The sequence below is a fragment of the Elephas maximus genome, chromosome 7, assembly GCF_024166365.1.
Source record: "Elephas maximus indicus isolate mEleMax1 chromosome 7, mEleMax1 primary haplotype, whole genome shotgun sequence".
In the NCBI taxonomy this organism is placed as follows: domain Eukaryota; kingdom Metazoa; phylum Chordata; class Mammalia; order Proboscidea; family Elephantidae; genus Elephas; species Elephas maximus.
The window spans coordinates 17,792,703-17,807,225 of NC_064825.1; the positions used below are offsets into that span (position 1 = coordinate 17,792,703).

The window sequence follows — 14,523 nt, forward strand, 5'->3', positions numbered from 1 at the left end:
AGTCAGCCCGCTTCTCCTCAAAAACACACAAGCATGAATTGTCTAGTAAATTCCGGTCCATTTTCTTTACAGAGTTTTTAAGGAAAAATGTCCCAGTTTTCTCCTTTACCAAAACAGGAAGTATTTCCTGGCCATTAATCACTGTTTCGCTTTGTAAAATTGGAAGGTTGAGAGAAATTAGTAAATTACGTTGTATCACTCTACTTTGAGTTTGGAATTTCTGGAAATAGTCCTGTTGGACCATTTCCATTTGGATGAAAGAAATCATGAGTCAAGCTGTGAGTGTTTTGAACAAATCCTGTCACCCTATAAAAGTTGGGCTCTGGAGGGTGGACCTAGAAAGAGGTAGTCAGAGCATAAGGAGTTCTTCAAGTAGAGCTGAGTAAAGCCGGTGGAAATGAAGAATCTTCCAATCCTTGTGCTTCTGTGCGTGGCAGCTTGCTCAGCTTACCCTCTGGAACAAACAGCAAAGAATAAGGACACCAGCATGGATCTTGTTCAGGTAATTAATGGAGGTATCCATCCCACCCACTGGTAGGGACAAGTAGGGAGACCCTCCTTGCCTACTACTCTTACTAGAACGATTGGAACTTACTGTGTAGAAACAGTTCAGGGACAGAAAGTTGTAAAGTATTAGATGTGGAAAGAGTCTCAGTATCACATCATTCAGGCTCCTCTTTTTATGTGGGAAGAAACAAAGGACCAGAAATGTGAGGTTTTTTCTTGAGATCACGCAACACTGTCGTAGCAGCAGCATTAGGACTTGAAGTACTTAAAGGGCAAGTGGAGCACAATGAAGTATGCCCTGTTTTGGAACTTTTTTAGATATTTTGATTCAATGTCATTTTAACTAAATATTTATATTGCTCATGTCATGTTTAGACAAAAGGATTTTGCCAACTTTTTTCTTAAGCCAGACCCTTGTGGGTAGTATAAAGTGGGAAATTGAATAATTTTATCCAGAGTATACAGTTAGGCCAAAAGAGGTTTGTTTGTTTTGTTTTTCTTCTTTAAGTGAACCAGATGTTATTTCAATTTTTCACTTCTCTGCCATTGCTTTGGTACCAAACTAAATTGCAGAGGTATTTAGTTACAAAGACAAAGCAAAGAGAAGGGGGAGGCTTTAAGAAGTAAACAAACATACCATTTATTTTTATCTCAGCAAACTAGAGGAATACTTCAAATACATTAAGAAATGTGAGCAAGTGTAAAAAATTATTATAAATAGATAAAAATCATAAGATTGACCTAAGAACTAATTATTCCTATAGCAATACCTGGAAAACTACTACAACCTTGCAAAAGATGCAAAACAGTTTGTAAGAAGAAAGGACAGCAGCCCTGTGGTTAAAAAAATTCAAGAAATGCAGAAGTTCCTTGGGTTGGAGGTGACGGGGAAGCTGGACTCCAACACCCTGGAGATGATGCGCAAGCCCAGATGTGGAGTCCCCGATGTCGGTCAATTCACTACCTTTCCTGGCTCACCAAAGTGGAGGAAGACTCACCTTACTTACAGGTAATTTTTACTTATAGGTTTTCACATAAGATTATAAGATTATACTCTGTAAATTACAGTCACAGAAGAAAATGTTACCTTCTATTTTTCTTTTACAGGATTGTGAATTATACACTGGATCTGCCAAGAGATGCTGTTGATGCCGCCATTGAGAAAGCTCTGAAAGTCTGGGAGGAGGTGACTCCTCTCACATTCTCCAGGAATAATGAAGGAGAGGCTGACATAATGATCTCCTTTGCTGTTAGAGGTAATTAAAAGTAACCAACCAACAAAACAAAACAATCCAAAAAACATGAAATATATTCATTGATCTGGTGGTGTTTTATTTGAAAAGCCTAAAAAGAGATACTAATTACCTATCTTTCCAATTTTAAAAAAAAAAAAAAACATTTTTCTCTATTAGAACATGGAGATTTTATCCCTTTTGATGGACCTGGAAAAGTTCTGGCTCATGCCTATGCCCCTGGCCCAGGGCTTAATGGAGATGCTCACTTCGATGATGATGAACAATGGACAGAGGATAAAAGAGGTAAGTTAAGCTTCTCTCATAATGACTTTGGTGCTAATTTCCTTCTATATTTGGAAAACTCTTAGTATCGAAGAATGTTCAAGAAATGAGCATTAATCAATGTTGAAAACTTTTCTAGTTTTTTAAAGGTTTATTCCTTGCCTTGGTAAGTACAATGTAAGAAAAATAACTGTGGATCTTGTGGGATCTTCAGTCCATTATTATTAAGATCGAATTCTCATTATACCACATTTCAGATATCCAAGGGATAGTTTATTGCATTAAATCTACACTGACCATAAAACATGCCCTCAGCGGTGTTTATATATTTTCCCCCATTCACATCTTTCTTCTTCAAAACAGAAATCAGAATTAAATTGGAGACATTGAGGTTCTCGGTTATTCTGGCTAAGTCAACATTTTACTGCCTCAAGTTTAGGAAGAGTTTTCATGAACTTGTTCTGAAGGAAATAAAAAAAAAAAAAAATACAATGTCCACACTGTTTAGGTGGAAGAATATTTCTTGGTTCAAAGCTATATTATATACTTTAAGAAATGACTTCCAAAGTTTCAGACAATCTGCTGAACCGAATAATATTGCTTCTAAGATTTGGCTGGGCTTTATAATGAAAATGCAAACGGAATTTCTGCAGAGAGTACAAATGTGAGGTTAATGCTAGATACAATTCTTGGTTTGATTTAATTAACCTCTTCCTGCGAAGTCTCAAATGAGACCTTTCCTGGGGTCATGAGTTAGACAAATAACTTTTCCAGAGGTAGATTTACTTGTTATGTTACTTATGTCAATCATAATTACCTAATGCCTTCCAATTTCTATATATTTTTAAATAATATGAATAAAAATATCTGAATACAGCCAGCGTTTATGTGATCAAAATCTCTTTTCTGACAAATCCTAGATATGATTGGGCATTTATATTTTAAACTAATTTTTCAAATCCTGTGATATCTATATTTATTATTTTGACTCAATATGTATTAAATAATGATGATTAGACAGAAAAATTATGCAGGCAATATTTCAATGGAAAATAACAGGAGTATGGTTTTCTAAGAATTTCAGAACTGAAATGAATCAACTGTGATTCATTTAACTGAGACCATAACCAGCAAATATTACTACATTGAGACAGTGTTTAGATTTTTTAATTTTCAATGACAAATGAAGAGAAATATTTATTGATTTTTTAAACAGTTGGGTCCACTACACTTCTGAACAGAAGAAAAGACACCTGGTTCTTGTGAAGTTAATAGACTCTAATGCTTTTTTTTTTTTTTTTTAATGCTAGTGGTGGGTAGGGATGGGAGATTGGGTGGTGGCAAGGAGTTAAATATAGTGTTATGGATTGGATTGTGTCCCCCCAAAATATGTGTTGTAAATCCTAACCTCTATGCCTGTGGTCACAATCTCATTTAGGAAGGGGTTGTCTTTGTTATGTTAATTAGGAAGGATCAGTGTAGGGTGTTTCTTGAGTCACTCTTTTTTGAGCTATTAAAGAGATTAAACAAGTGAATAGAGCAGAGTTGGGAGAAGAGAGATGCCAAGCCACATGAAGATTGTCTAGGAGCAGAAGCTCAGAAGAGACAAGGACCTTCTTTCGGGGCCAAGAGAGAGAAAGCCTTCCACTAGTGACAGCACCCTGAATTCAAACTTGTAACCTCCTAAACTGAAAAAATCAATATGTGTTTATTAAAGCCGTCTACTTGTGGTATTTCTGTTATAGCAGTGCTAGATAGCTAAGACATGTAGCTAGACACTTTGTCTCAAAGATTGATTTCAAGTATGAGCCTTAAAAAACACTTGGCTTTTCCTGGGTGGTACAAAGAGTTAATGTACTTGGCTGCTAGTCAAGAGGTTGGAGGTTCAAGTCCACCCAGAGGCTGGCTCCTTGGAAGAAAGGCCTGGTGATCTACTTCCAAAAAATCAGCCATCGAAACCCTGTGAAGCACAGTTCTACCCTGACACACATGAGGTCATCATAAATAGAGGTGACCCAATGGCAACTGTTTTTTTCTTTTTTCTTCCAATGAAGTGTGTATTAAGGCATAAAAGACTTGATATACAGCTGACTTGTGTTATGTACATGTATTTAAAGAATAAATAATTGTTATCTATGATTTCTCAAACAGGGACCAATTTATTCCTTGTGGCTGGGCATGAAATCGGCCATTCCCTGGGTCTCTTTCACTCGACCAACCCTGAAGCTTTGATGTACCCAGTCTACAACCCACTCACAGACCTGGCCCGATTCCACCTTTCTCAAGATGATGTGAATGGCATTCAGGCCCTCTATGGTGAGTGACACTGGAAAATTAGGCATTGTAGCTCTGCAGGAAAATTTTACAATGACAGTCTTCATGAAACTTGGAAATGCTACATAAGATTTCAACTCAAAGCACTGTAGTTGACAGAGCATCACATTTCTCCTAAGGTTTGCATCCTTGCATCTCTTCCCTTTAGGACCTCCCCCTGCCTCCCCTAAGGAACCTGCGGTGCCCACAGAGCCCACCCCTGCAGCGCCTGAGACACCAGACATGTGTGGCCCTGACTTGTCCTTCGACGCAGTCAGCACCCTCAGGGGAGAAATGCTGTTCTTCAAAGGCAGGTGAGACTGGAAAACTATTTTTCCTATCTATCCTTTTGATTTACAATGCTTAGAGAGGAGAACAAATAGAAACTGCTAAAGATTTTAAAACATTTAAAGCAAAAATGTTTCCTCTGAGCTTTGAAATCATTCAGATCTGATTCCACCCTTTCCACACTTTCCTAAATAGTCGAGTTCAATTTTTGAAAACTGAGACAGGACAATTTGATACTTCTCCTCTAATTTTTCCTGAAGGTAGTAAGTCACAGTTACTTTTCAAAAAACACAAGTAGGTCTTCAGTATAGGAATTTTCATCTGTATCCCCTTCAGAAATGATGCCAGGGTATTACATTTAATCAATTTGTTTACTTAGTGCTGGATAAATATGCACATAATAAAATATTCGAACTGCAATAAAGGGGAAAAAAGTTCAAAGCAAATCTCCTTCATATTATTGTCTCGCCATTCCCCATTTCTCCCAAATTCTTCCATAGTCAAGGACTCTTGTATATCTGCCCACAATTGTTCTCTGCATGTATAAGAATCTACTTACACAGCACACACACATATGCATACATTTGCCTATCTTCCTGAAAAATGTAATGATGGTATAATAAACACACTGTTTTGTATGCATTGCAAGTATTTAAAACTTACAATTGGTTAATTAATCTGCATTGTAGGATAACTTTGCTTTCATAGAAGGCATCATTCTGGAACCCTGTGCTGGGCAGTCCATTACAGGCTTCTGAAGAAAAGAGAAAACTGTTTGCTCTTTAGCAATATACATGATTTCTCAGACTGTTAGGGAGCCTCGAAGATGAGGGAGTGGGGGAAGATAAGTGAGGCATAACAGTGAGGAAACTATATTAAAGGCAAAAATTTCTTTTTATACTATTTCAGGCATTTTTGGCGCAAATCCCATGGGACAGTAGAAGCTGGATTTTATTTGATCTCTTCATTTTGGCCATCTCTTCCTTCAGGAGTAGATGCTGCACTTGAAGTTACTAGCAAGGATACTGTTTTCGTTTTTAAAGGTCCTATTATATTTTTATTATACAATATTTTCTTTAACTTGGGGAAATAAACCCTCTCACTAGAAAATTGAACAGTACTTTAATTTTCTCTTCTATATTAAATTTTGACTACTTTATTACCCTAAGGTAATAAAGGTAATAAAGAAATGACCAGGACTGGAATTATTGTATTTATATTTTACAATTGATAAAAAAAGAACACAAAAAGATAAACTGCCCAGAGTTGTAAACGTCTTCATTTTATCTTTGTTCATTCAAACTGCAAATTTTTGTTAAACATATACTAGGAGCTGGTGGCTTAATCTAAAATGTCGGCTTCCTCTTTAGTACAAAAATCGGATGTGCTAAAATGCATTTATGAAACCAAATGGTTTAATTGTTAAAAGTTTAGTGTGATTCTGAATTATTATTTTTTAATAATTTATTTTATTTTGTTGTCATCGTTAGAAATATACAGAGCAGAACATACACCAATTCAACAATTTCTACATGTATTATTCAGTGACATTGGTCATTTTCTTCAATTGTGTAATTATTCTCACCCTCCTTTTCTGAGTTGTTGCTCCCCCATTAACATGAACTCACTTCCCCCTAAGCTTCCTATCTAACCTTTCGAGTTGCTGTTGTCAATTTGATCCCATATCTATAGATCTTAAAAACAGCATAATGCTCAAGGAAGACATTCTTTACTAATTAAGCTAAACTATTGTTTGGTTATCATCAGGGGTTATTTTTGGTTTAAGGTTTAAAGATTATCTCAGGGTAATTTTTTTTTTTTTTTTTTTTTTTAACAGGGAATCAGTTCTGGGCCATCAGAGGAAATGAAATACAAGCAGGTTATCCGAGAGCTATCCACACCCTGGGCTTTCCTCCAACCATAAGCAAAATTGATGCAGCTATTTATGATAAGAAAAAGAAGAAAACATACTTCTTTGTAAAGGACAAATACTGGAGGTAAGATGCTTTTTGTGGACTCTCAGGGAAAATACTCTCTTTCTGGACAAGAAATTTCCTCCTGCCTTGACCTCAGCCTCCCTCTTGCCAGGATAGGGCTTTAGACAGCCACAGCACAAAGCTTACTTTAAAACCTAGTGACGCCTCTGACTGGTCATCAACAAACTGGCTCTCCTGTTTTGAGTTCCAGGCACAATAAGCTGCAGCTTCCCCTCTGAGCTATAGCCCCTCCTGTCTGAAGCCTCCTTTTCTCCCTTCCACCAGCCCAAATTCCACTTATCCTTCAGGGCTGGCTCAAGTCTTACCACCTCCATGAGGCCTCCCTACTGGACTCCAAGCGCACTGGGCCCTTTTTGCTCTGAACCTTCAAGCCCTGAGTATCCAGGCAACAATTTAACATTCCTTTCCCATTGTGTTGTAGGTCTGTGCATGATGTCATTATGTGTTTGTCTAGTCTTCCCAACACTACTATATGATTCTCAGGGGTTTAGCCTGAACTCACCCATTCATGATTGCTGCTTGTGTAAAAGGAAGACAAGCAATAGCAGTCCAGTTTCATGGATAGAGCCCAGGACTCACAGAGGGGCTGATTCCTGGGCTATCTGTCAAACTCTGAGACATCAGGGCATTCCAACCAAAGTCCTGCCAATGGCCAAAAAAGTGTTTACTGTGCTTTGCTTCTCACCCAATTCATTTTTCTAGGAGGCTGCCAGAGGAAACTGAGATGTACAAGGTGCGGAGGGCATATATTTATAGGCCAAGTATGAGAGAAAACTTGAAATTTGTATTTTATTTGTTTATTTTATTTATATTGTTGAGAATATACACTGCAAAACATATGCCAATTCAATAGTTTCTATATGTACATTCTAGTGACATTGATTACATTCTTTGAGTTGTGCATCTATTCTCACCCTCTTTTTATGAGTTGTTCCTCCCCCATTAAAATAAATTCAATGCCCACTAAGGTTCCTATCTAATCTTTTGAGTTGGTGTTATTTATTTGATCCCATATAGATAGTCCTTAGAAGAGCATCATGCTCAAGGCAGACATTTTTTTACTAGTTAAGCAAAACTCTTGATTGGTTTTAAGAACAGTTCAGGGGATATTTTTGTTTAAGGTTTAAATACAATTTCAGGAAAATAGCTTCAGGGGCTTACCTACCCTCCATGGCTCCAGAAAGGCTGGAGTCCATGATCATTTGAAATTCTGTTCTACATTTCTCCCCCTTTTGATCAAAGATTCTTCACTTAGTTTTTATACCTCATTTTACTAGTGGGAAATAAAACCTGCTCTTCATCTTTTGCTTTTACTTACATAGTCCCTCTCCTTTCCTAACAAATAAATTTCCTTGCATCCACCTTATTCACACATAAAAATATCCTCTTGCACTCATTTTTTGTCTGTCTATAGAATCTTTGATCAAAATGTTCAGTAATGGTAGCCAGGCACCATCCACTTCTTTTGGCCTCATGTCAAAGGAGGCAGTTGTTCAGGAAGGCAATTAGCCCCACATTCCATAGCCTCCTCCTATTCCTGACTCTCCGTCTTCCTTTGTTGCTCCAGATGAATGGAAGCCAATTGTGCCTTGGATGGCCATTTGCAAGCTTTTAAGACCCCAGACACTACATAACCAACTAGGAAATAGAACAGAAGCACTAAACATGGTATTAGGTCAATTAACTGGAATGTGAAATTTGTATTTTAGATGAACGATTCACTTCACTTTTTTGTGAGTGTATGTATTTCTTATACCCTCATGTCTTTGTGACAGACAGAAACTTAAGTTTCTTTCTGTACAGGCTTAAGAAATAAGATAGCAAGCAGCATCTGCTACAGCAGGTTGTTGCCCCTAATCCCAGTAGAAATACGGTTTAAGAGCTACGTTTGCAGAGCCATTAAAGTCACATATTTTTGTAGCATTGTACATGTTCGACATTTATTTGTACTACTGGCAAAGTTTGCTAGAATTCCACATAAAACCTAACAATTTATGGGTTTCAGTAACATAGCATCCAAGTAATGTTGAGCTGTATTTCTTTTACTTGGTGCAGTTTTGACGAAAAGAGACAGTCCTTGGAGCCAGAATTTCCCAGGCAAATAGCAGATGACTTTCCAGGAGTTGGCCCTACGGTTGATGCTGTTTTTGAAGCATTTGGTAAGCAGATACTTATTTTGTTGGCAATGGGGAAATTGAACAATCTATGGTATCAAATGAAAGAGGAGAATTGAAACCATTTTTTAAGTAACATTTTTTTAAGTTGTTCCCGCCTCCCTCCCCCAAATTCACAATTTAATCACTTTTGTACCAATTATATGGCTACACTATATAATTTTTTTTTATATAATAGGTTGTTTTGAATTTTAAAGATAATTACAACAAATCTCTGTTTTATGCATGCAGTGTTGCTTCTTCACATCTAGAGCTATTACCTTTTAGATCCCATGTGAAATCCCATCAAGTGTGAAGTGGGTTTAATAATGGCTGACTGGCTTTCTCGTTAGTTCCCAGGGAGACTTTCTTGTCTTCCCTGGGTAGTCAGTCACTGTTCAGACTGATCAGTCGTAAATATTTACCTTTCCGTGTGCTCAAAGTTTTAACAACAGATATATATATCTGTATATATATATATGTATGTATGTATGTATACAGAACCCTAGTGGTGCAGTGTTTAAGAGCTTTGCTGCTAACCAAAAGTTTGGCAGTTTGAATCCACCAGCCACTCCTTAGAAACCCTATGGGTCAGTTCTACTGTGACCTATTGGGTTCCTATGAGTCGGAATTGACACGACAGCAACAGGTTTAACCGAGTTTTACATATGTGTATATATATATATATACCTAATCAAAGACGGGCGGTGACGACTGATGATTTTTATTAAAGGTAATCTAGGCATCATGTTTACAGAGCAGTCAAAGGTCCTTAGATGTTTTGAAAGAATTGCTATGCTTCTCTGAGGCCAGAAATGCCCCTCAGGCTGGAAAAGGTAGGGGAGAAAGAGCACAGGGAAGAAAGAAAATAAAAAGATTCATAGTTTCCAAACAAGAAGAGAATTTTATCTTATTGGAAGTGAATAACTTAATAATCAGGAGCCTGTCTTTGCTGTCAGAGCTGGCACTGAGTGCGGTCTCCATCATTTCCTTGCTGAATGACTTTAGGCCAACAGCTAAATCTGTCTAAACCTCAACTTGCTCATCTGTAAGATGGAGCTAGATATCCTTTCCTCAAAGGACTGTTGCAGAGATAAATGAGAAAATCATGTAAAATGCTTAGCATAGTCCCTGGCACAGAGTAAAACTATAAACACACTCTGTTTTAGTTAGCTGTTATTCTGAGTTTTCTGTGTTGCCAAATTTATCTGAAAAAAAAAAAAACTCACTATTTCCCTTGTCTGTGTTTGCAGGGTTTTTCTATTTCTTCAATGGATCTTCACAGTTTGAGTATGACCCCAATGCAAAGAAAGTGACACGTATTTTGAAGAGTAACAGCTGGTTTAATTGCTAGGAAAGATGCTTAGAAGGTACCACATGGGCATTTTAAATGAAGCTAATAATTTTTTCTCTAAATCTTTGTGAACTGGAATGGTTCATTTTCTCCTGCACATGCAGTAACTGGAGAACACGAGTGTGAACTGTGTGTCTTGCCAAGAGTCTTCACGTATTACAGGGCATTCAAACGGGCTGCTTAACTTCCCCTTTAGTCACATGGTGTCACCTTCCACAGGAGAAAGAGAAGCATTCACGTGCAATAGACAAGGGATTGTATCCACGTAGACTGTTTGCTTGTTATTTAATAAAGATATTCATCAGTTATTTTATTGTATTGTTTTTTGTCTGTTTCAAGAAGAATTCCTTCTCACAACCCCAGGTGCTTTATGGACCAAGCAGTAGACAATTCAAGATGCTCTGCCGGTGGGGTGGCAGGATCAGGGTCTCCGTAGCTGGGGCCTCCCAGTGAGCTCAGCCAGAGGCTGCAGAGAGTCTACCACTTGCCCTCACCTGCACTGTACAAACAGGTTGCTTATTTCTACCACCCAAACATAGTAGGTGCTCCTGACATACCCAAGGAGAGAGATCTAGGGGAATTATCAACTTGTAGGGCAGGCTTGGGAGAAAATTATGAAGCAGAATCCTATAATCTTAGCAAATCACTTAGTTTGCATACCTCATTTTACTAGTGGGAAATAAAACCTGCTCTTCATCTTTTGCTTTTACTTACATAGTCCCTTTCCTTTCCTAACAAATAAATTTCCTTGCATCCACCTTATTCACACATAAAAATATCCTCTTGCACTCCTTTTTTGTCTGTCTATTCCCATAAGTAAAAGTCCACAGGAAAATGCTGATTCTAAGACAAGTTTATCACCCAAAGTTATGCATTTAGCACAATAGGTGGTGCACAGTAGAAGTACACTTGCTCATTAATTTACTCATTCAACTGACAATAATTTATGAAGTATATAACATGTGCTAGGTATTGTGATAGGTTCTAGGCATAGGAATCTGACAGAAATGAACACACTCTCTGCCCTCATTGAGTTTATAATCCAGCAAGAAATAAATAATATTATACGTACATATAATGACAAACATGAGTATACAATCACAAACTTAATAGAAATTATTTTTTAAAGATAGACCTGGCGGTGCATGGTTAAGTGCTCAGCTGCTAATCAGAAGGCTAGTGGTTCCAATCCATGCAATAGCTCTGCAGGTGAAAGACCTGGCAATCTGTTTCCACTAAGGTTACACCCAAGAAAACCCTGTGGGGCAGTTCTACTCAGTTGCATAGAGTCGCTATGAGTCAGGATTGACTGGAAGGCAGCCAACAACAGCTTTGAACTAGGAGGTTTCAGAAGGCTTTTTGAGGGAATGACATTAATGCTGAAATCTGACAAGATAAGACTTAACCAGGTAAAGAGAGAGGTGAAAACAACCCAGGAAGGGGCAACAATTATTGCAAAGGTCTTGAAGTGAGAAAAACTGTGGCATGCTTGAGTAATTGAAAGAAGACCAGTTGGCTATAGTGTAGTGAGTCGTTGCTTAGCTGGGGAGTGGAATGGGAGGGTTGAGTCATGGGATGATGTTGAGCCGGTAGGCAGGAGTCAGACTCTGCTCCAGACCATGGTCAGCAAACGTTCTCTGGAAAGAGCCAGATAGCAACTATTTCAGGTTTCATGGATCATCCAACTCTGCCATTGTATCATAAAAGCAGCCATGGACAATATGTGAACCAATGAGCATGACTGTTTTTCAATAAACTTCATTTATGGACACTGAGGTTTGAATTTCACATAATTTTCATATGTCACGAAATATTCTTAAAAACCATTCTTCGCTCTGGGACTGTGCAAAAACAAGTATGGCCAGATTTGGCCCAAGGTCCATAGTTAGCTGACCCTGGTTGTATATTATATTAAATTATTCTAAGTGCACTGAAAAGCCACTGAAGGGAATTTAAGTAATCATCACCAGTTACCATCAAGTTGATTCAATTTAAGCAATGGAGTGACATGATCAGATACAGATTTTAAAAGATCAAGCCGGATATGGAGAAGGTTTTAAAGGGAAGTGGGGAAATGTGGAGACTAGGTGAGGACTTATGATGCCCTGGACTAAAGTGGTCACACTGGAGGCCCAGAGACAAAAATGTGTGTGTTTGTGTGTGTGTGTGAGTGAGTGGGTGTGGAGAAAAAGGGAGATCTTTGTTTATACACCCAGCTGACTGCCATTGACTCTCTTCTAACTCATAGCAACCGACCCTATAGGACAGAGTAGAACTGCCCCATACAGTTTCCAAGGAATGCCTGGTAGGTACAAACTGCAGACCTTTTGGTTAGCAGCCATAGCTCTTAACCATTACACCACTAGGGTATATGAAATGTATATACATGTATTTCAAAAAAGAAGGAATATACTGAGTCACTGTACCAAAAAAAAGAATTGGTTGACGATCAACCATTTCAAGAGGTAGCATATGATCAAGAACCGATGGTACTGAAGGAAGAAGTTCAAACTGCACTGAAGGCACTGGTGAAAAACAAGGCTTCAGGAATTGACAGAATACCAATTGAGATTTTTCAACAAATGGATGCAGAGCTGAAGGTGCTTACTCGCCTATACCAAGAAATTTGGAAGACAGCTACCTGGCCAACCAACTGGAAGACCCATTCCAAATAAAGGTAATCCAACAGAACGGGATATTATGGAACAATGCCATTAATATAATACCCAAGCAAAATTTTGCTTAAGATTATCCAAAAGCAGCTACAGCAGTACATCAACAGAGAATTGCAAGAAATTCAAGCCAGATTCAAAAAAGGATGTGGAACAAAGGATATCATTGCTGATGTCATACGGATGTTAGCTGAAAGCAGAGACTCCCAGAGAGATGTTTACCTGTGTTTTATTGCCTATGCAAAGGAATTTGAACGTGTGGATCATAACAATTTATGGATAACATTGGGAAGAAAGGGAATTTCAGAACACTTAATTGCACTCATACAGAACCTGTACATAGATCAGAAGGCAGAAGTTCAAACAGAACAAGTGGTTATTGTGTAGCTTAAAATCAGGAAAAGTGTGTGTCAGGGTTGTATCCTTTCACCATATTTATTCAATATGTATGTTGAGGAAATAATCTGAGAAGCTGGACCATATGAAGAAAAACACGGCATCAGGACTGGAGGAAGACTCATTAACAACCCGTGATAAGAAGATGGCACAACCTTGCTCGTGGAAAATGAAGAGGACTTAAACCCAAAAAACCAAACTTGGTGCCATGGAGTTGATTCCAATTCATAGCGACACTATAGGACAGAGTAGAACTGCCCCCATAGAGTTTCCTAAGAGTCCCTGGTGGATTCGAACTGCTGACCTTTTGGTTAGCAGCCATAGGTCTTAACCATTATACCACCAGGGTTTGCAAGAGCTTATCAATGAAGATCAAAGACTATGGCCTTAAGTATGGATACACCTCAACATAACGAAGACAAAAAAAAAAAATCCTCAAAACTGGACCAATGGCGACATCATGATAAACAGAGAAACTATTGAAGTTGTCAAGGATTTCATGTTGCTTGGATCTCAAATCAACGTCCACGGAAGTAAGAGTCGAGAAATCAAACATACTGCACTGGGCAAATCTGCTGCAAAAGACTTCTTTAAAATGTTAAAAAGCAAAGCCATGGTATTCTCAATTGCCTCATACAAATTCAAAAGCTGGACACTGAATAAGGAAGACAGAGGAAGAATTGACACCTTTTAATTATGGTGTTGGTGAAGAATAATAAATATACCGTGGACTGTCAGAAGAACGAACAAATCTGTCTTGGAATAAATACAGCCAGAATGCTCCTTAGAAGTAAAGATGTGAGAATCTTGACCTATGTACAGATTCCTCACAAGCACAATTAAGTGTTCTGGAATTGTCATTCTTTACAATGTCATCTGTAATTTGTTATGATCCAACAGTCGAATGCCTTTACATAGTCAATAAAACACAGGTAAACATCCTCCTGGTATTCTCTGCTTTCAGCCAGGATCCATCTGACATCAATGATATCCCTGGTTCCACGTCCTTTTCTGAATCCGACTTGAATTTCTGGCAGCTCCCTGTCGATATACTGCTGCAGCCACTTTTGGATGATCTTCAGCAAAATTTTACTTGGTGTTACATTAATGATATTGCTCCATAATATCCACATTCTGTTGTATTACCTTTATTTGGAATATATTACCTTGATACGGAGATAAATATAGATGGCTATACATACATATATATATATAGGTTGGAGATAGACACAACGGGAATCATTGATGGCTTAGATAAGGAGTTTGAGGGAGAGAGATGTGTCCTAGACAGCTTGCTTGAGCATATGAATTGATGGTGACAGTGTT

The 14,523-nt window shown here is 38.1% G+C and overlaps 1 protein-coding gene across 1 annotated transcript; it reads left to right on the top strand.

Moving 5' to 3' along the window:
* Positions 1 to 352: 352 nt before the first annotated feature.
* LOC126079482 (stromelysin-1-like) lies at positions 353 to 10,431 on the top strand. The gene is made up of 10 exons (XM_049890505.1): positions 353 to 502; positions 1,272 to 1,516; positions 1,615 to 1,763; positions 1,920 to 2,045; positions 4,176 to 4,340; positions 4,507 to 4,651; positions 5,535 to 5,668; positions 6,463 to 6,622; positions 8,678 to 8,781; positions 10,029 to 10,431. The coding sequence occupies exons 1-10, from the start codon at positions 398 to 400 to the stop codon at positions 10,127 to 10,129; spliced, it is 1,434 nt and encodes a 477-aa protein (XP_049746462.1). The 5' UTR covers positions 353 to 397; the 3' UTR covers positions 10,130 to 10,431.
* The last annotated feature ends 4,092 nt before the right edge of the window (positions 10,432 to 14,523 follow it).

Excerpts from the sequence above, each read along its gene's own strand:
- LOC126079482 (XM_049890505.1), top strand. The coding sequence starts at position 398 with ATGAAGAATCTTCCAATCCTTGTGCTTCTGTGCGTGGCAGCTTGCTCA. Across the intron at positions 503-1,271 it reads CCAGCATGGATCTTGTTCAG|CAATACCTGGAAAACTACTA; the intron begins GTAATTAATGGA and ends TTATTCCTATAG. Across the intron at positions 2,046-4,175 it reads ATGGACAGAGGATAAAAGAG|GGACCAATTTATTCCTTGTG; the intron begins GTAAGTTAAGCT and ends TTTCTCAAACAG.